At 50.7% G+C, this 19,793-nt stretch overlaps 1 protein-coding gene across 1 annotated transcript in view; it reads right to left on the bottom strand.

Moving 5' to 3' along the window:
* The window catches only part of DOCK2 (dedicator of cytokinesis 2), a 365,999-nt gene that overhangs the window by 33,784 nt on the left and 312,422 nt on the right, over nt 1-19,793 (bottom strand). Inside the window, exons 33-36 of the mRNA XM_079772611.1 lie at nt 14,575-14,723; nt 11,912-11,997; nt 6,151-6,307; nt 4,215-4,255 (exon numbers count right to left, since the gene is read on the bottom strand). Coding sequence (XP_079628737.1) covers nt 4,215-4,255; nt 6,151-6,307; nt 11,912-11,997; nt 14,575-14,723 — 433 coding nt within the window. The remainder of the gene's footprint in view (nt 1-4,214; nt 4,256-6,150; nt 6,308-11,911; nt 11,998-14,574; nt 14,724-19,793) is intronic.

Genomic DNA, 19,793 nt, shown 5'->3' with positions numbered 1-19,793 from the left:
CCTCCCGAACAGCCAGCGCCCCTGCGTGGTCACAATGACAGCACTTGGCATCTGTGGGGCACTTGGTGTATGGCAGGTACTCTGATAAGTCTTTTAAATGCCTCAGATCATTTAATCCTCATGACGACCCTGTAAAACGGGTCTGTTGAGGATACCCATTTTCAGACGAGAAAACTGTGGCCTGGAAAAGTCAGGCACGCTTCCAGCCAGTACCGTTCAACTTCATGCTGAAGACTCCAGCCAATGCCATATGACAAGGGAAATCAGGGAAGGAGAACTGAGTAACCCGTCAGAAGTCACGTGCTAATAAACAGAAGAGCTGAAACGTGATTCCAGGCTAACTCCCCTCAGAGCCCATGCTCTGGTCATTGTCCTATTCCAGAGCATGACCAAGCCACGGCACTGCAAAGGGGCAGATCCTACCTGCTCCTCAGCGTTCTCTGGGGATAAAGGAAGTACATTTAAGGAAGGAAGTGGACCAGGGGCTGGAGATTGGCTATTCACTTCCAGACCTGGAGCTGTCAGCAGGGAGGATCTACCATTCAACAATAACCACATCCCCACCTCCCGTCCATTTACAATGTGATGCTCCAATTCTGATCCCTGGGATGACTGTATGGAGGAGTGGTGTTGCGGACAGGACAGGAACAAGGGGAGGGAGCTCTGGTCGATTCTTAATTTGATACACAATCGGTATTAAGGGGCAGGGAATTAATTCTCGGTGCCTTCCTTTGCTCATCGGTAAGACGGCAACGCTCACAGAACCCACCTATGGGCATATAAAGAGCCAAGCGGACCATGTCAGAAGGCTCAGAAAGTGACGGCGAGCATTGCAGCTGACAGATGCAAGTTTGCACTGGAAGTGATTAGCCCGGAGCCAGCCATGAGCTACCATGGTTCTTATCTATGTTCATTGTGAATTCTGTTCTTCTACAAAGAAGAACCTGCCACTGTTGGAAACAGACTCAGAGGAAGAGCACCACCGCTCTGGCGACTTGCATGTCCTCAGGAGCAGGCAACGCGTAGTGCGTGAATGAAGGGGCGATGCTGTGATGCAAGCCCTGGTCCCTTCCTCTGAGAGGGAAGGCGGTGTCCGCCAAGGTTCTGCCCTGACTGTCTAACCGCAGGGAACAAAGGGCCTCTGAAGCAGCTGCACTCAAAGCGGAGCTCAGTGCTCAGGCTTAGGCTCCTGTTGGAAGAAACCTACCTGCACAGAACGTCACCAGAGGAGACGCTGGCCACATGAAACATGGCCGGCGGGCCAGATGCAGGCTGCCTGACCCCTGGGTAGGGACGGGCAAAGATTTTGAGGAGAAAAAGTCAGCTAGTGATTTTTGATAACTAATGAGCCAGGGCATCCTAGTGACCTTTCTCTCATTTCTTGATTCAACCGGCCAAGTTGTACTGAGCACACGGCTGTACCAGGCACTAGAGATAGTGGGGACAAAAGCAGACACCGTTCTCAGGACTTGGGCATTTACAGTCTAGGGCAGTGGTCGGCAAACTCATTAGTCAACGGAGCCAAATATCAACAGTACAACGATTGAAATTTCTTTTGAGAGCCAATTTTTTTAAACTTAAACTTCTTCTAATGCCACTTCTTCAAAATAGACTTTCCCAGGCCGTGGTATTTTGTGGAAGAGCCACACTCAAGGGGCCAAAGAGCCGCATGTGGCTCGCGAGCCGAGGTTTGCCGACCACGGGTCTAGGGGAAGGGGGAAGATGTCAATCAAATCATCAAATAAATAATTGCCAAAAGATAGCTGTGATGAATGTCATGAAGGAGGATCTATGGTGCTATGTATGACAGCAGGATTCATCCAGGTGGGCTTCCAGCAAGGTTTCCATAGTGTGTCAGTTGGACTGGCATCTGCAGGTAAGGGGATGAATGAATGATCAAATGATCTCATTCATTCATTCACCTATCAAATGGTGCTTTATATATTATATCCATTCATTCTCCCTACAATTCTTTCATAGATAAGAAAATTGAGACCTGTGTTGAAGTAGATAGAGCTAGAAATAGGTAAAAGTGGGTTTTGAAATCAGCTATTTCTGCCCCTGCAATCATGGCCTTTCCACCCTCGACCCGTTAACTTTCTGCTGATCCATCAGAGTTACCAGTGAAATTGCATGTGGCCTGCACGTAGGGAGTGTTGAGCCTGTGGTCCACCTTTAGAAACCCCTCCATCCATGGCTGAGCCCGCCTCATCCCAGCCTGCCTGTCCTTGGCCCTTGGATCTCTGATGGCTGGGTCCACAGCACGTGGAGAGCACAGTCAGGGAGGGCCTTCCTGCTGCTTTCAACCCCTTAATTTGCCAGCGCCCCCTCTCCTCTCCTTCGTCAACTCCAGGGTGTGGTGATCAACTGCAGAGCCCACAGCAACACACCCTGACGGGCCCAACCTGGGTTCAAACTCAAACACCTACCGGTGCCAGCTGGGCAGTGAGTGAGATGCCCCGGAAGATCAACCGTGAGTAGAGACAGTACTGTGCCCAGAGCTCCCCTACCCTGCCTCAAGGAGCCCCACCACCGGTCTAGGTGACAGTTGTCAGGACAGGATAAGGGCCCAGTGCCGCCATACCTTCTCAGTTTTTCAGGAGAAGTAGGAAATTTTGATTTTTGGGGTAAAATCTCTAGATTTAAAAAAAATTGGCAATTAAAAGTGTCTTTAAATATTATGTCTGCCAAATAAAACAGACTTTTAGACTACATCCTAGTCTACAACATCTGGTTTTTGGCAAATGTGGTTTTCCTGGATGACTCTATAGACCTCAAATCTCCAAAGCTTATGGAGATCTGGGAGCCGCCATCTGTGTTTCTAGAGTGGGAAGGAGAGAAGAGAGGTTGGAGGGAGGGCACCGTGTGCCGGGCACTTCACCTGTAGCATCTCTTGTAACCCTCAGAACACAAGGTAGCATGAAGACATCCTGCGGGGGAATCGCAGCCCAGAGGGGCTGAGGGATACAACAGGGTCACAGAGAAACAAGGGGAGACCCCAGCTTTGCGCTACTACAATAAGCCATGTCTAGTGATGCTATAAATACTCTCAAGCTCAGGACAACCTATGGAATTAGACTTTTTCCAAGTGATAGTTCCTGTTTCTGGAATAATGCTGAACTACATTAGCGGGTAGAAATAGCCGCAGTGCTAGCAGAGTGAGTCCTGACTTCAAGTCAGAGCCGGATGGAGCCGTGCTCCTTAAGCCCACGGTCAGCTGCACTCTGCAGGTCCTGGCGACATAAAGGTGTGCGTGAGGATATGGGCCCAAGAATTTCGTCACTGTGCTGTGCTGTGTATGACAGAAAAGAGCTGGAAACACCTACGTGTTCAACAAGATTGGATTGGCTATATAAATTACGGCATATTCTGGAAAGAGAATTTTATAGTTTCATTAAAATGATGTCGAAAGAAAGAAAATGATGTCGAAATATATCTGTTGACATGGAATTCTTGTCAAGCAAAGAATACATTATGAGCAATATGATCCCATTTTTGCAAAAAATATGCATGCATAGAATTCAATTTATATATAAATAGAAAAGAGTCTGGGAATATGCATGGATTATTGGAATTTATTTCATTTTTTGTTTTGCTTGTCTGTATTTTATAAGTATTTTTTGTTTTGGTAATTAATATGTGTTATTTCTGCAATGAGTAAAAATAACAGTATGTGTTTTTTTAAAAACTTTGAAGAAAAAAAATATGAGATTCTGAGAAATATTGGCAAGGGAGTTCTTTGCTCCAGGCTAATGTCCCAAAAAATCCTTCATTACATGCTCAAATAGCTGCCTTTCAAATGCCTACAAGAAAGCGCCGTCATACATCATAGCATTTTTTTCCCTTTGAAACCAGGCTGCCAAGGACCTGACTACATGCCTTATACACCCAGGACGTGGGCTTCACGTGCCAGCCTCGCACCGAATGCAAGTGTGATGCCCCAGTTTGAACCACAAGGCGGCTTCAGGAAAGTTGGAGCTGTGGATATCGCAAAACAACATGGCAGGTCAGAGAACTCCCAGTGGGCCTGGGGTCTGATGACAGGGAATGAAAGGAGCTGAATCTGGGGAGGTGGATAGGAACCGGAACACAGAGGGCCTGAGTACCAAGAAGATGAGTTTAAACTCTAGCCTGAAGACAATAGGGAGCCATCGATGGGTATTGAGCGGGAGAGTGACACAGCAGGACTGGGTTTCAGAAAACAAAAATCTTACCTTATGTACATCTCTTCCCGATTGTTATCTTTGTAGAAATTCTAGGTGGGAAGGAAAACAGCGGTGAGTGTTTTTCTTTGCAGAGCGGCAGGGGTGGAGGGTGCAGTGACGGAGATGAGAAGGAAGATTGCTGTTTACTATCTGGGCGCCCTGAGATGGGCGCAAGAAATTGACTTTCCTGAATGCATCAAACAGCCTCATTAGGAGATTCTGCCTTGGGAGTCACTCCCCTGATCCTTAGGCTATGGAGGGCCGGAGGAAGTACCAGCCATCACGTATCAGGGGCTGCAGGGGAGCTACTGGCTGCGCTGAGAGGTGGGCTGCCTGGGCCGAGGCCGCCTACGCTGACAGAGTCCACTATGAGGGCAGCCGGGCTTGATCTTCACAGGTGCAGACCCTGCACCCTGGTGGGGCTGAGTTGGAATCAGAGTAACAGCAATAATCAGAGTAATAGTCATAGAAACCATAATAGATCCCAGTGATCATAAATCCTGACCGTGCAGGACTATAAGGGGTTACAATGAGATTCCACAGCCAAAGACATTTAAACCTGGAAATACCTATTTGATCTCAGGGGCCATTCAGACCAGTGGTCATCTGGGCTCCACCCAGAGATCCTGTCCCATGCATTTTAAAAGAAGTCCTTACAGATGTTGAGCCAGAAGGTCATGGTGGGATCTGTGGGCCACACCTGGAGAAAGCCCGACTGACTCCAATGCAGCCAGAGAGGGGCAGGGGATGTGTTCCAGGCAGAGTCAGTGGGTGGCAGAGCCGTACAAGACCTCAGCTCTCCTGACACCCCTACCACCACGCCGTCCTCCGCCCTGATCCCACGCTGACACCCAAAATTAGCAGGGTCTCCTTGCTTCTAGAGCAGTCTGCCCAAAGCTTTCTCCCAGGTGAGTCTGAAGGTCTATTTCTTCTACCAACTTCTGTGTCTTCACAGAGACAAACTGCTAAACTCCAGGAAAACCCCGCTTCATGCTCTGTATGTAAACTGGGCCTGGTGGAGTGATTAGCATTGAATTCCTTTCTGCTATAATCAGGACTTTGAAACTCCCCTTAGCATTTAGGGAAATCAATTGGCAATATCGAGGCTGTTAAAAAGGGGAATGGAGGCCACACCACAGGACTTTGGGGACAGGGCTTGAACAGTGTTTCTAGACACTGGGAATGGCAGGGGCTCATTGTGATGGATGCCACGTGGTCTTTGGTCACCGTTACTCATTGTAACCACTTAGGGTGGGCAGGCATGGTGGGTGTGAGGCACTGTGGCTGCCACGATCTGTCTCATGACCACATCACAGGACTTGGGAAGAGAGACATTTGGGAGTTGCCCATGGCAGGTCCCGTGTACAGAGGTTAAGAGCCCGGCTATGGGATTAGCTGCCCTGATTAGCCTGTGCCCCATAGTCATTTCCTAGAAATTCTAGTTATTAGTATTACTTCATTCTGCAAGAGAGGAAATCTCCCACACAGGGAGCATTTAACCACAGGCCAGGACTGCACAGCCTATGAAATGGGTACTATTCTCTTCTCCATGGAACAGCTAAGCACACTACCACCAGAAAGCCTCCAGGGCTGTCTATTCTACTAATTATCTGAGGGAGCACGAGAACCCGTGGGCTCTGTGTCTCCAAAGCTCACCCCTTATCCACTTCCTGCTGCCGCCTTCCTTCCATGGGATGGGTTGGGTGCTAAAGGCAATACTCATTCCCATTTCAGACATAAGGAAACTGAGGCACAGAAAGGTGACGTGATTGCCTTAGACACAGAGCCAGCAGATGGCAGAGCAGGAGTTCAATCCCACATCTGTCTGATTCCCAAAGCCCTAAGTGCTGCCTTCGGATCAAGAACAGTAGTGAACCCCAATCCAGGCCTGTCCCCGGACTCCTGTCTGCCCCGGGCCGTGGGGATCACCACCTGCCCTGCCTACCAGCAGGTTCACGGTGCAGCTCATGCGGTTGTCTTTGCTCTCGTCCGTCATCACACCCCGGTAGTCCAGCAGTTTCTCCAGGAGGCCTTTGACCAGGTTCACGAAGTTCGCCACGGACTTGGCAATGGTCGGGTGCTCGGCGGCACACTCCATCAGGCTGTGGGCAGACGGGAGGGCAGTGAGCTGGGCCGGGAGGAAGGTGTGCTGGGGTGAGGGGTGCGGTGGGGTGGGATGGAGCACAAGCCAAATAATCTAGTGAATTCAAGTTCCCTGGGTTCATTGACTCATTTTGTGCATTTTTTCGACCACTTATTCATTATACACTTATTTGCACGTAGGTAGCAGTTCAGTGGATCATAGTTCAATGAATCCTCACAATCCAAACTCATGGCATTTGAGGGTCAACTGTGATTTTCCCCCCCACCATCAAAATGGGAAAAAAATAAAAATACATTTCCATTGTGGGCAATGTTTCAGGAAAATGGTCACCTTTATACACCCACATTGGGAGTAAATCAGTACAACTTTTTTTGGGGGGTAGCAATTTTCACAATATCAAAATCGCAAATGTGCATATCCTTTGACCCAATGATTGTATTTCGGGCAATCTAGTCTACAGAAATGTTCTCAGAAGTATGCAAGGATATATTTATAATACTGATAAGTTATGTCTAATAGTGAAATAGTTGGAACTATTTAAAATTTCCATCAATTGGCAGATGGTTAAGTAAATTAAAGCATATTCACAAACTAATTCCATTAAGCCATTAAAAAGTATGAGAGATCAATATGTTTTAACACAAAGAGCTCTACAAAATATATAGTTGCGAAAAGTAAGACTCCAAACAATATTTGTTTGTTATTTAACCTACTCACATAGAGCCTACCATGTCCCAGGCATTCTAAACCATCTCACAAATTTTAACTCATTTAACCTCCCATCACAATCTTATGAGATGGGATGTTTGCAAATTGGGAAACTAAGTCACAGAGAGGTCAGCTAAGCTGTCCAAGGTCACACAGGTGATAAATGCCAACAGTCTGGCTTTAGCATCTGCACACTGAACCAGCAAGCACTCTGTGTGAGCGGAAATGTGTATCTGTGTTGTGGTGTCTGTGTGTTTATAAATCTGCAGGATATGGGCGGGAAGGATAAACCCCAGAGTCTTCAGAGTGGTTGCTTTTGATGAGCGGTCTAGGTAGGGAAATAGAGGAAGACAATGCTCACTGTTCAATTTAAATGTGCATCTATTATTTGAAAATTTAATATTTGTTGTAATATTAATATTCTACATTTTAAAAACAAAATACCCCGCAAAAGATCATAGCATTTCTTAAGCATCTGTTGGTTGGAAGAGATGGATGGATTAAAATTTTGATTAATGACTACTTATTTGTCAATCACTTATCCTGTACCAATCACTTTTTCTTAAGAAACCATTACGATAATGCTGATAAGTAAAAAACATTCCCCTTGTTTTACAACTGAGGAAACCAAGGCTCAGAAAGGTTCAATGGCCTTCCCAATATCACTCAGGTAGTGCATGGCGACCTTGGGAACCAAGACAATCGCTGTTCAATATTTCCCCGGGGAGAAGCATTGCGGCGTGTTCTCAGCCATCCCGTGTAGCCATGGACAAGCATTACCCAGGGCATTTGTTTCTGCCTACTCTCCTGAGGAAGTTTAAGTCTCAGGAGCTCCTAGGAGGGGACAGGTGAGAAAGACAAGGATTTGGGGGGGGGGGGGGGGGGGAGTCGTTTCCTCCCAGAAGCCAAACCAGGTTGCAAGGAGGCGACGTTGCAAACTGTGGCTGTGATCAGACAAATCCATCATCTCAGTGGGAGAAGCACCTGTCTCCGGGCTCTCAAAGGGAGATGCAAATTGCCCTTTGATTTAGGCCTGTCAGGCCCCGTCACAGCTGTGCCTGCCTCCTTCTGGGACGGCCATACCCAGCCTGCTTCCCACCGTAAACACCACGCAATCCGGTGTCGGGGGTGTGATTTCTCACAGCCTCAGAGCAGGAAGCCTCTCAGAACCTGAGCACAGCCAGACCAGCGGCCCTCTGCCCGGGCCACGGGGTGGTCACCGGGGGCCTTTTACGAAGCCCAGCGCCCACCCCGGGGGAGTGACATCGCATCTTCAGGGGTGGAAGCCAGGCAGCAGCATTTCGCTGCTTAAGTTCGCCGGGTGACTCTGATGTGCAGCCGGCATGAAGAACCACTGGCTGAGGCCCCTGCTTTGCAGACTTCAGTATGAGTGGGAACACCTGGCACTGTGCTGATCGATTCTGACTCCACAGATCTGGCTGGGGCTCGCGAGCCTGCGTTTCTAACAGGCCCCCAGGTGAGGCTGATGCTGCTGGTACTCTGAGAAGCAAAGGTTCAGGAGAACAAAGCCTTGGCTTTCTCCGTTTCTCTCTTCTTTGGGCCAGAGGTAAGAAAGCTGCTCATGTAGCCTGGGAATGTGAGATGAATGGGCAGACTGGCTTGAAATCATCCACCCATTCACCATCCGTCCATCCATCCACTACATGTGTACTGTTCTAGAAACTCTGTAGTCACTGACCCCTGGGATATCTAGCAAAGGAAGCAGACACAGAAATAAAAATGTACCATAATATATAATGGCACTACCATGTACCGAGTACTTCCTGTGTTTCAGAGGCTGTGCTAAGCCCGTTGTATTGATTGCCTTGTTTAATACTCACAAAATCTCCTTGGGTAGGCATTATGGAAGCCCTGAATTTACAGACGAGGCCCCTGGGGCTGGGCTCGGATCCTGGCCCTGCCAAGGTTACTCAGCTGTTCCTCCCCTTTGAGGCCCACAGGGGAGAATAAGTGACAGAGAGAAAGCTGTGGAAATCTCCAGGCGGCGCAGGCAATTCCTCACTCCGTGGAAGGAGGGTGGTGGTGCCTATGCCTGCCTTGGGGAGTTGGGGGGGGGGGGGTGGTGGACACTGCACTTCGAATTGGTTGTCATTCCGCATGGAGGGCCCTCAGAAGCAAGAACCCGGCCCATGCCCTTCACCTGCACTGACGGAGCCGACTGTCACTGCTCCTTTCAAGACTATGAGGGCAACTAGTTGGGTGGGCCCCAGGCCCCAGAACACACATATTTTCTATCCCCTTTGGCCTTCCCGGCCTCCCTTCTTCTAGAAATATTCCCAAGCAGATGGAACACAGGAGAGCAGAGAACATCTCACTTCTCCCTTTAATGTGGGACCGTCACTTTAAGACAGATGTGCACAGGCTGGAGGAAGTGAGGATGACTAGCCTGGAGGAGAAAGACAGGTGGGTGGGCTTGTGGCTTCAGATGACCCCATCACTATCCACCTGGAGATGAATAATAATGATAGCTAATATTTCTGGACTATCTCTGAGCTAAGCATTTTCCATGACTTTTCCTGGTTATCTCAACAAAAACTGTGAAGACCACTCTGGACAGCGATTTTATCCCCACTGTGCAGGTAAGGACACTGAGGCTGAGAGAGTTCAAAGGAAGAAGAGGGGACCGGGCCGCTGGATGTTCCCTGGGGTCCTGGCTCCTCGGGTTGGGCTTGATTGGTTTTGTAAAAATCATTCACACCTCTGTCTTAGGAGAAAAATAATGAGCTGCTTCTCATTTCCTCGGCCTCTGAGGGTTCCTTTTATAAATATTCACTCAGGAAGGATTTGAAAATCCCGCTGATCATCTGAAGACTGCCACAGGGCCCCATCCGCTCATAAAAATGGAAACTGCCAGCAGTATACGTGCTTTCACTTCTGGTCAATATTTAGATTTTCCTTTTTAGAACTTTAAGGGAAACATTGACTCAGGCAAAATGTCAAACACCCCCCACCCCCTCCTGAGAATCAGCCTCAATACCCACCGAGGAGCAGGTGGTAGGCTACTCCTTGGACAGAGTGGCTTTTGTGCTCTAGGTGTTTAGTGAGGGCTGTGCAGGGACAGGAGGGGGTGGGGCCCCTGGGATGCTGCTTTCTGGGGCTCCATTCTGCCTGCTTGGTGGGGCCAGAAGGGTCCTTATGAGGGTTAAAGCAAGGCCTTCGGTTTGCTTCTGTTGTTCAAGTTAAAATACTCCAAGAAGATTGGAGGAAGCACCCAAAATTAGAGTTATACCAGATAATCATACAAATCAAAGAATCTACCATTAGGAGGACATTGGGGATGCCTGAGCCACATTCCTGAACCAGGGGAGGGGTCTTGGGGGTGGGAGGTAGGAAGGCAGCAACTACCCTGACAGAAACTGAGAGTGCATTTATTGAGCTTTTTACTGTTGTGTGCCAGGTGCTTTAGAGTTATTCTGTCTCTAAGATGACCACAGGAGGCTGATTCTCCCCATTGCACAGGTGGGCAAAACACGCCAAAGGTGTTGCAGGAGGGGCCCAATGCCCTGCAGCTGCCAAGGGGTGGAACCAGGGATAAAACCCAGAGTCTTTCTCCAAAGATACCCAAATGGACAGTAAGCACATGAAAAGATGCCCCATGGCCTCAGCCATCAAGGAAATGCAAATCAACACCTCACCCCTGCGAGGACTGCTGTAGTCAGCCAGACGCACATTAACAAGCGTTGAGGAAGTTGCGGAGAAATGGGACCCTCGTGCACTGCTGGTGGGAAAGTGAGTGGTGCAGCCACTGGGGAACAGAGCCTGATGGTTCCTCAAAAGGTTACATGTCGATTCCCACACGACCCAGCACATCCACTCCTAGGTGTCCTCCCCAGAGACCGGCAAACACACGTCTACACAAAACCTCTGCATGAATGCTCTTAGTGGCATCACTCCTAAGAGCCAAGAAGTGGAAATGAATGAATGTCCATCGACACGTGAATGAATAAACAAAATGGGGCGTAGCCAAACAGTGGAATATTATTTGGCAAAAAAAAAAAAAAAAAACAAAAACAAAAAAGAAAGAGAGAAAAGAAGTGAATTACTGACACATGCTATAGCACAGATGAACCTTGAAAACATGCTATGTGAAAGAAGCCAGTCAAAAGAATCACATATTGCATAACTACACTTATAGGAAATGGCCAGAATAGACAGATGTATAGAGGCAGAAAGTAGGCCTATGGGAGGGAGATGATGGCTAAGGGGTAAGAGGTAAGGGTTTCTTTCAGGAGGTAACAAAAAGGTTCTGAAATTGATTGTGTCAAGGTTGCACAGTTCTGTGAATATACTAAAAGCCATTGAATTGTACAATTTAGGTGACTTGTATGGTATTATAAGCTGTTAAAACAAAACAATCACTGGTCTCCAAGTCCAGTGCTCCTGGGTGCTGTGCGCTGTCTACGCTGGGTCAGGCAGAGCCAGGCTGGGGTCCCAGCTTGTCCACTCACTAACTTGTCCTCATTTCCTTGGACAAGAGACTTCCTGAGCCTCAGGGCCCACTCTGTGAAGTAGGGACCAAAGAGCAAACTCCACTACACAAGCCAATGCAGGCAGGGCACGGAGCATGGCATCCGAGCACTGCATGTGTGCGGACATGATGCTCGTGATCAATATCTGTCATCGACTGAAAAAGAAGACAGGAAAACACAGCGAGAATCATTCCGCAGCTAAGATCATCAAAGTAAACGGTGATTCCTCTTCCCAACAGCAAAGTCTCTTTCTGTCGCTCCCATTCGATCCCCATCAAAGCAATAGCCACTGCAGAGAAGGGTGTGAGGTTTCTCCCCACACGGGAGTTCCCTCCGTGCCCCGGAGCCTCCAGGCTGGCCTCCGGGGGAGGACAGCGCCCTGCCGCCCTGGGCGCGGAACTCACATGGACTCCAGCAGCTGCATGTACTGCTCGTCCCCTCGGCCGCCTTCCACCTCGTGGTCCAGCTTGAGGATGATTTCGTTTTCAAACTGAAGAAGGCAGAGAGGAAAACCAACAGTCACAACATTAGGAGGGTGGATGTTGAAATCAGTTCATTATTTTAACCAGAACGTTAGGGAGGACCCATCACCTCCCAGGTTTAGTGCTGGGACTGGGAATGCAGAATGAAAAAGGATATCATGTGTGCCTTTTAGGGGTTCCCAGAGAGTGAAGAGAGAAGGTAGATGGTAAGGGGTGTAGCACAGAGAGGGCATGAGAGAGAGAGAGAAAGGGAAAGGGAGAGAGAGAACAGAGTCAGGGCCAGGCCCTCCTGATTAGAGATGTCAACTGTGCTGAGCCGAGGGACTAAGAGTGGGCTCTGAGGTCAGGCCGGCTGGCTTTGTCTCCTCCCTTCCCTCCACCACTGGAGGAAAACGCGTAGGTCTTTCTAATCCTCAGTCACAGTTTGTACCAGGCCTCAGCAAACCTTCTCTACACAGCGCCAGAGAGGAAATGTTTTAGGCTTTGCTGGTTGGTCAGCCCCAGCTATTGACCTCCGCCTTCAATGGTCCGTAGCAGATAGGGATGGCTGGATTCCATAAACCGAGGTTTAGAAAGAGGCGGCAGGACAGATCTGCCCTGCGGGGCCACAGAGTGTCATCCCCTATAAATACAGTTGGGCACTACCCCCGGGGGTGAGGGGGCAGGGGAGCCGGTGTGTGCAAAGCCTCAGGAGGGCAGGGCTGGGTGTGCACCGGGCGCCTCTGTCCTCTGGCGATGAGGGCTGGGGGGATTGTTACGCCTGCTGAGTGGTCCTGGAAAGCAGCCTTGGGGAGAGAAGCAGCGTGTGTTCCTGTCTGAGTGGCTCAGTGGTGGGTGCTGGCGCGATTCCTGGGGAGATGAACTCTCCTTTGGAGCAGAGATGCAGATGGGGTAAATAAGCACTTGACACAGGGTCACAAAAGCGCCTGCCAGGAGGGAAATTACAGGGTGTCGGGGTGTGCGGAGCCGGGTGCCGAGCCGTCTGGATTTCAGAGCCCAGTTCTGGGGTTCGTCCTGGATCCAGCCGTCTCGGGGAGGCGGGGGAGGGGCGGGGGGGGGGAGGCTTGCCTCTGTCCTTTCCTGGGCCACTTTCTCTGAATCAAACAGCCATGCCAGGGGCTGCTCATCCCCCAGCTGGGCAACCACCCAGCGCAGCCGCTGCTGTCCACCGGGAAGTGCCCCATTAGTCAGCCTGATTGTCCTGTCTCTTTTGATAAGAGAGGAATGAAGAGAAGCAATTGGGGAACATGCTTAGAATGAGCACACGCCCGGAACGAGGAGCCCCCGGCTGACTCAGTTCATGGAAAACAGGGGGGTGCACGTCACGGGGCTGTCACGGTAAGGGAGGCCTTTAGGGCAGGAAGATCACATTGCGGGCCAGCCGCTGAGGACACGAGGCCGCCGAGCACCTGTCCGGGCCTAACCCCGAAAGGCCTGGAGCTCGCCCCTCTTCAGGACCATCGCGCACCTGGAGCGCTGCTTTCGCACACCTGTCCCAGGCCCCCTTCTGAGCCAGCTGGTGCCCACACCTTTGAGGGAACGTGTGAGGGGCACAGGACAGGAGAAAAGGCTGGAGAGTTTGACTGATCGAGCAAGGAGGGCCCTGAATGCAGGCTGAGGGTTAGAGAACCAGTGAGCCAGGGAGGGGTCAGGTGCCTGAGGGATTTTAGGAAAAACTGAAATTTGGAATCTGCTGTCCTTTAAGTACCCATTTTAAGAAAAATTATCTGGGGGCAAGACATGGTATAGAATGAGGCAGAAATTCTGGGGAGGACGGGAGGAGCCCAGCTGGGGGTAAATGCAGGAGAGAAGGTGGGGCAGGGAGGACCGGAGGCGAGACCTCCTTGGAGGCCGGACCACCAAGGCAGCCTTGAGAGGCCTGAGGGGCCGGCCTTCCCACACTGGGTGAACCTCCTGTGGAAGTGGGTGCTTATCCCACTGTCAGAAGCTTCTAGAATGGCTGGGCCCAGAACACGGTCCTCGTCCTTCAAGTTTGACAGGATTGACACTGAAAATACTGGCCCAGGGACCCTGGCCTTACACAGCTGCTCACTCCCTGCTTGCTGGGGAAGGCCCCCTCCCCAGCCCCCCGTTCCCATGGCGGGGCCACAGGTGCCCCCTGAGCGACAGGCCTCTGACCCCATTTGCCATTGCCTTTGGTGCATGGCGGAGGGCGACACCTGGCAGGGTCTCTCTTTCTAGAATCCAGACAACACAGATCTTCGGAGTCATCCTGGAAGAGGAAGTGCCAGAGGCAGGCAGGTGTGAGACGGGCAGGGGGAGGGGAGCCTCTGGGTACGCCTTGGGGAACACTGAGGCAGGGAAGCAGGATTCTCACACGATTGAGAAAGGGACCCAGCCGATGCACAGCAAGAAAGCACATTTTAATCTTGGCCTCGGGCAGGGGAGCGTGATAAAATACAGACCAAATCCGATCTGCCAGCTCATTCCGGGAGCGGAGCGCTGTCCCCATCCCGCCTCCCATCAGGCCTCGGACGGAGCCCGGCAGATGGAAGGAGGGAGCATTATGAGGAAATGCGCAGGGGATTAGGGATGCTGGCTGGGTTTCCAGCCTCGTTTTTTACCTTTTTGAAATCCCCACTCTTTTGATATTCACACAGCATCATGTCGAAGAAGATGGGGATGGTGGCTTTCCGGAGCTCGGCCTCGGGGATGAGTGTCATCTCTAATATAGGGCCGACCATGCCCGGGATGAAGCAGACCTTGTTCTGGCCTGGAAGAGAAGAGGGGCAGGACACGTCAAACAGGCCTCATGATGGGCGAGCTCTTTCAGACCTCGCCTGTGGGAACGATAAAGCGAAGGCGCACACTAAAAACAATACTTTACGCTTGTAGCGTTGTTTCCCCGGAGCCAGGCACCGTTCTGAGCACTTTACATACATTAACTCCTGCAGGAGACACATGCATCACCCCCACGAGCTCGTTATTACGGGCGATAACAGCTGGGTGTAAAGCATGCCACTGTTTACAAGGGTTTTCACCTGTGTTGATCTCCTTTGCAAACAGGGCCCGGACGGAGCATGTTAGCGACGGTAAATCTCAGGGGATAGAAACTGTGCCTGTCTGCAACAAGCTGTGTTTCTGAGATTTGGAAAACACGCTTTTACCAAGTGTTTCATGAAACAAGAAAAGGAAACACTGATGCTAAGAGCCGGCTGTCATAGTGCAGTCGGTGGAAGAGTCTGGGTTAAAATGTCACTTTAGGGCCCGATGAACCACGGCTTCTCATTTCTGGGCACTCCTGAGCCCATCCCCCGCCCTTGGCATCCTAGCCACGCTGGCCTATTGCGGTACCACAAACTCACCTCGCTTCCTCCACTGCCAGGCCTGTGCACACCCTGCTCCTTGGTTGATAATATTTTTCCTGCTGCACCCCAACACCCCACCTTGTTACCACCTGGCTTCCCCTGGGTGGGTCCCACTGGATGGATGTGCTGAGCACAGCCCCCGCCACATGCCCAGCCCACCTCCGGCGGGTCAGACACCCCGCACGGGCTCCTTGTGTTCTGTCTTCTCACCCAAGTTTGCAAGGATGTCTTTTCTTTGTGGAATCATTTTTTAAAATATATTTTTATTGATTTCAGAGAGGAAGGAAGAGGGAGATAGAGACATCAATGATGAGAGAGAATTATTGATTAGCTGCCTCATGCAAACCCCCTACTGGGGATTGAGCCTGCAACCCGGGCATGTGCCCTGACCGGGAATTAAACTGTGACCTCCTGGTTCATAGGTTGATGCTCAACCACTGAGCCATGCCGGCTGGGCTGTGAAATCATTTGACAAACGTCTGCCTCCCCGACTGAGAGCTTTGTGACAGTAGCAACAAGGTCTGTTCTCACCACTATATCACTGGCACTGAGCACAAGACATCTATAATAATAAAAGCGTAATATACTAATTAGACCAGACTTCCTTCCGGATGTCTATCCGGGGGTGTCCTTCTGGATGAAGCCAGGGCTGCAGCTGTGGGATGGAGGCAGCCACCACCGCTTCGAGGGACGAATCCAGGCAGCTGCCGCGGCTGTGAAGGCCTACTCATGCACAAATTTCATGCATCGGGCCTCTAGTCTATAATAATAAAAGCGTAATATGCTAATTAGACTGGACGTCCTTCCAGATGACCTTCTGGATGAAGCCGAGGCTGTGAGGGAAGCCCAGGTCCCAGGTGCCTGCCAGTGGCAGAGGGAAGCCCGGGTCCCGGGTGCCAGAGGGAAGCCAGTGCTGGCAGCTGGGGGAAGGAAGGCCTACTTTTGCATGAATTTTGTGCATCAGGCCTCTAGTAGTAGATACTCAATTAATGCCCATTGAAGAAGGAAATACATTTGTGGAACTCCATCCACTCACTAGCTCTGTGATTTGGATATGCATCTTATAAAAATGCAATAGCAATGCCCCCCTGTAGAGAAGACCGTGTGAAAATATGTGTGTGTGTGTACTCAGCACCGGGAAGAATCAGTGCCCAGCGCCCAGGCAGTGTGGCCCAGTGGCTAAGGGCACTGCTTCTGTAGCTAGATTGCCTGACTCTGTAAACTGACTCCACCATCAACCAGCTATGTGACGTTGGCCAAGTTACGTCAGCACTTGGGGCCTCAGTGTCCTCGTGTGTAACATGGGAGAAGAGTAGTATCTATTGCATAGGGTTGTTGTGAAGAGTAAATGAATTATTAGGTATCAAATGTCAGGACAGTGCTTGGCACGTGGCACACTGTATATAGTGTTAGCTACTGTGGTGATGTTTGGCCAAAATGAATGACAAAGGGCAGCCTTGCTGAGCAGAACTGAGCCCAATCCTCAGCACACACATCAGACTGGCAGAGAGGGGGAGGCAGAGGGGCCCCTGGGGACCCCAGGACATCACAGGGAGCGAGGGCAAGCACATCCAAGCCAGCCTACCGCTGACACTGACACCCCGAGTTTCATCAGCAGCTGCCTCTTTCTCCCCTGCGGTTCAGAGCCAAAAGCCATTCTCCCCACTGTCAGGACTAACACAGGTGGCCTCCGCCTGGGGCAGAGAGCTCCCGGGCACAGAGGCTCGGGTAGTATGGCATGGAGCCTGGCGCTGTGGCTTTCAATTAAAGCTGAGAAAAGGAGACAAGAGGGAAGGCAGCAAAAAAAAAAAAAATGCATTTCCATTCCGCCTAAATGAGGCTTAATGCCGGAGTATTTCCCCAGAATTCAGATAAAAGAGCATCATCCTAGGGATCTATCTGGTTAGTGAGAATGAAATGGTGAAGTCAGGCAGAGAGTGAGTGAAAGATAAAGACACTTTCCCAGGATATCATCTTCATTATATGATGCATTTGGATTACACTTGAGCCTCAAGTCCTTGCTTTGGCCAAAATAGGAAAAAAAAATCATCTTACTTTCGTGCAGCTTTATAGTAATTGCTAATCTAGGTTTCTGATTTCGTCCTCCAAGATCCTTTAAACCCACAGTGGGGTTTTAAAATTCAAAGTCGAGTGCGGTAATAAGTAGAAGGTAAATGGGAAACTGTCAGATAAGCCACCATGGAATAGAGAAATTGCTTATGCAACAAAGGCCTTAGAATACTAGAGGGCATGGGGTATGAGAAGGATATATTTAAGGGGGTTTAAAATAAAGAGCAGGCATGCCATGGGCCAGGGATTTCTTAGAGCTGCATTCTTTGCAGTAGGTTGATATTTAGAATAGGAAGAAAGGAGAGAGGGAGATGCTGATCTCTAAATCCGGTGTGATCTCAGTGGCCCCTGCAATGCCCCATCGAGAAATTTTATTCGATTACATCAGAGATGGATTTTTAGCACAACAGATTTTGTGTTTAGGCAATCCAACTATGTGCGTGTCTTCATATACACAGATGCACAGGTGTGCGCACACACACACATACACAGAATATATTTGTGGCTAATGGAGTGCAAACTCATTTTTTTGGGGAAAAAAAAATCCTCATTCAACAGACACCTGCTGCTATATTTGAAAAAGAAGGAAAGGAAGGGAATTGGTGAGAGGGTCTTGTTCATATAATGGAAGTGGAATCTCACTGGGAACAGATGCCAATTAGAAAAGGCTTTTTAAAATGCCAATAAGCCAGCAGGATAAATGCGAACGCCGAGCTGCACAGGCTGGGGAAAGACGTGGCGATGAAGCACAGGAGCTTGGGGGTGGGGGTGGGGGTGGAAGGCAGTCCTGTGTCCTCTGGCCTCGGGATAATCTCTAAGGTGGCTCCTCTATCACCCCTCTCAGGAGGAGACCGTGAGAATGAATGCCAAGGGTCTGAGGGCACTAAGATGATCTTGCAAAATAGGAAGAAAGAAGGAAGGCTAATGAAAGGGAGGGGAGGAGGGAGGAAGGAGACCATCGGGACCTCGTGAGAATGGAGTTGGGCAAGTCACCGACCGCATGAGGGATGGGACAGAAGGGACACTCCAGCTGAGAGTATAGGGCTCTCTGGTCCTGGCCCAGCCTCGGAAATGGGCAGGAAGGAGGGCAACTTAGGACCCCTGGCTTTCCCAGTCCTGCAGCCAGCCTCCTGAGGACTCTGAAATAAAGCAGGGCTGGTCAGCAAAGGTCACTCATTCAGTTCAAACAGGGAGGGAAGAACCCAGATCCCTGGTCCCTCGGCACTGCTGAGAGATGGGCAGTCAGCTCCCTCTCATTGCCCAGAACGTGCCCTGCCCCAGGCCCTGCAGAAGCTGAGCCCCACAACCTGGGTCAGGTTCCGCCCCTGCCTCTCTATAGCTGTGTGGGTCCCGTGGCTGTGTGAGCTCCGTGGCTGTGTGGGCTCCGTGGCTGTGTGGGCCCCGTGGCTGTGTGGGTCCCGTGGCTGTGTGGGCTCCATGGCTGTGTGGGCTCCATGGCTGTGTGGGCTCCATGGCTGTGTGGGCTCTGTGGCTGTGTGGGCCCTGTGGCTGTGTGGGCTCCATGGCTGTGTGGGCTCTGTGGCTGTGTGGGCCCTGTGGCTGTGTGGGCTCCATGGCTGTGTGGGCCCCATGGCTGTGTGGGCTCCATGGCTGTGTGGGCTCCATGGCTGTGTGGGCTCCATGGCTGTGTGGGCTCTGTGGCTGTGTGGGCTCTGTGGCTGTGTGGGCTCCGTGGCTGTGTGGGTCCTGTGGCTGTGTGGGCTCCATGGCTGTGTGGGCTCCATGGCTGTGTGGGCTCCATGGCTGTGTGGTCCCCGTGGCTGTGTGGCATGCCTGTGGGTTACCTTCCCCGAGCCTCTGTTATCTCATCTGTGAAATGCAGGTACTAATGTTCCCTGCCCGGTAGAATTGTTGAGAAGCTTAAAAGACTTAATATAAACAAGGGCTTTGCATGGCGCCTGCTCGTTAGAGAGGCTCCGTAGTGTCCACACTGGCTGTGGTGATGATCTTGGTGACTGTCAGTGCCGTGAGCTCAGCCTGTGCTGGGCTCTGGGAAAAGCATGAAAGACACGCGCCAGCCTCATGGAGCCGGCTGCGGCTTTTCATGAACTTCCAGGCCAGTCCGTTTCTTTGTTCCCCTCTGGGGTAAAGAGCTGGCCTGGGGAGAGGGTCAGGATAGATGTATCTTGCCTCCCATAGCTGACTTTCACAACCTTGCAACCCTTCTCTATCCATCTAAATACTTTATAATCTGTCCTGAAAGGCAGGTGCAAAGCCTCAATCTGTCATGTTGGCCCACAGTTTACACCTTCCATGGTCTGCTGCTCTCAGGATGGGCCCTGCAGGCAATGCTCCCTCTCCACAGCCTATCTCGTTCCCTCCCCCCACTGCCCTCCCTCCATTGACTCTTACTCCTCTGGCATGCACACACACCCTCCTCTGCC

The sequence above is a fragment of the Cnephaeus nilssonii genome (assembly GCF_951640355.1).
Source record: "Cnephaeus nilssonii genome assembly, chromosome: 5".
Classification (NCBI taxonomy): Eukaryota; Metazoa; Chordata; class Mammalia; order Chiroptera; family Vespertilionidae; genus Cnephaeus; species Cnephaeus nilssonii.
The sequence above is the reverse complement of the archived record's forward strand: the minus strand, read 5'-3'. Positions and strand labels throughout refer to the sequence as shown.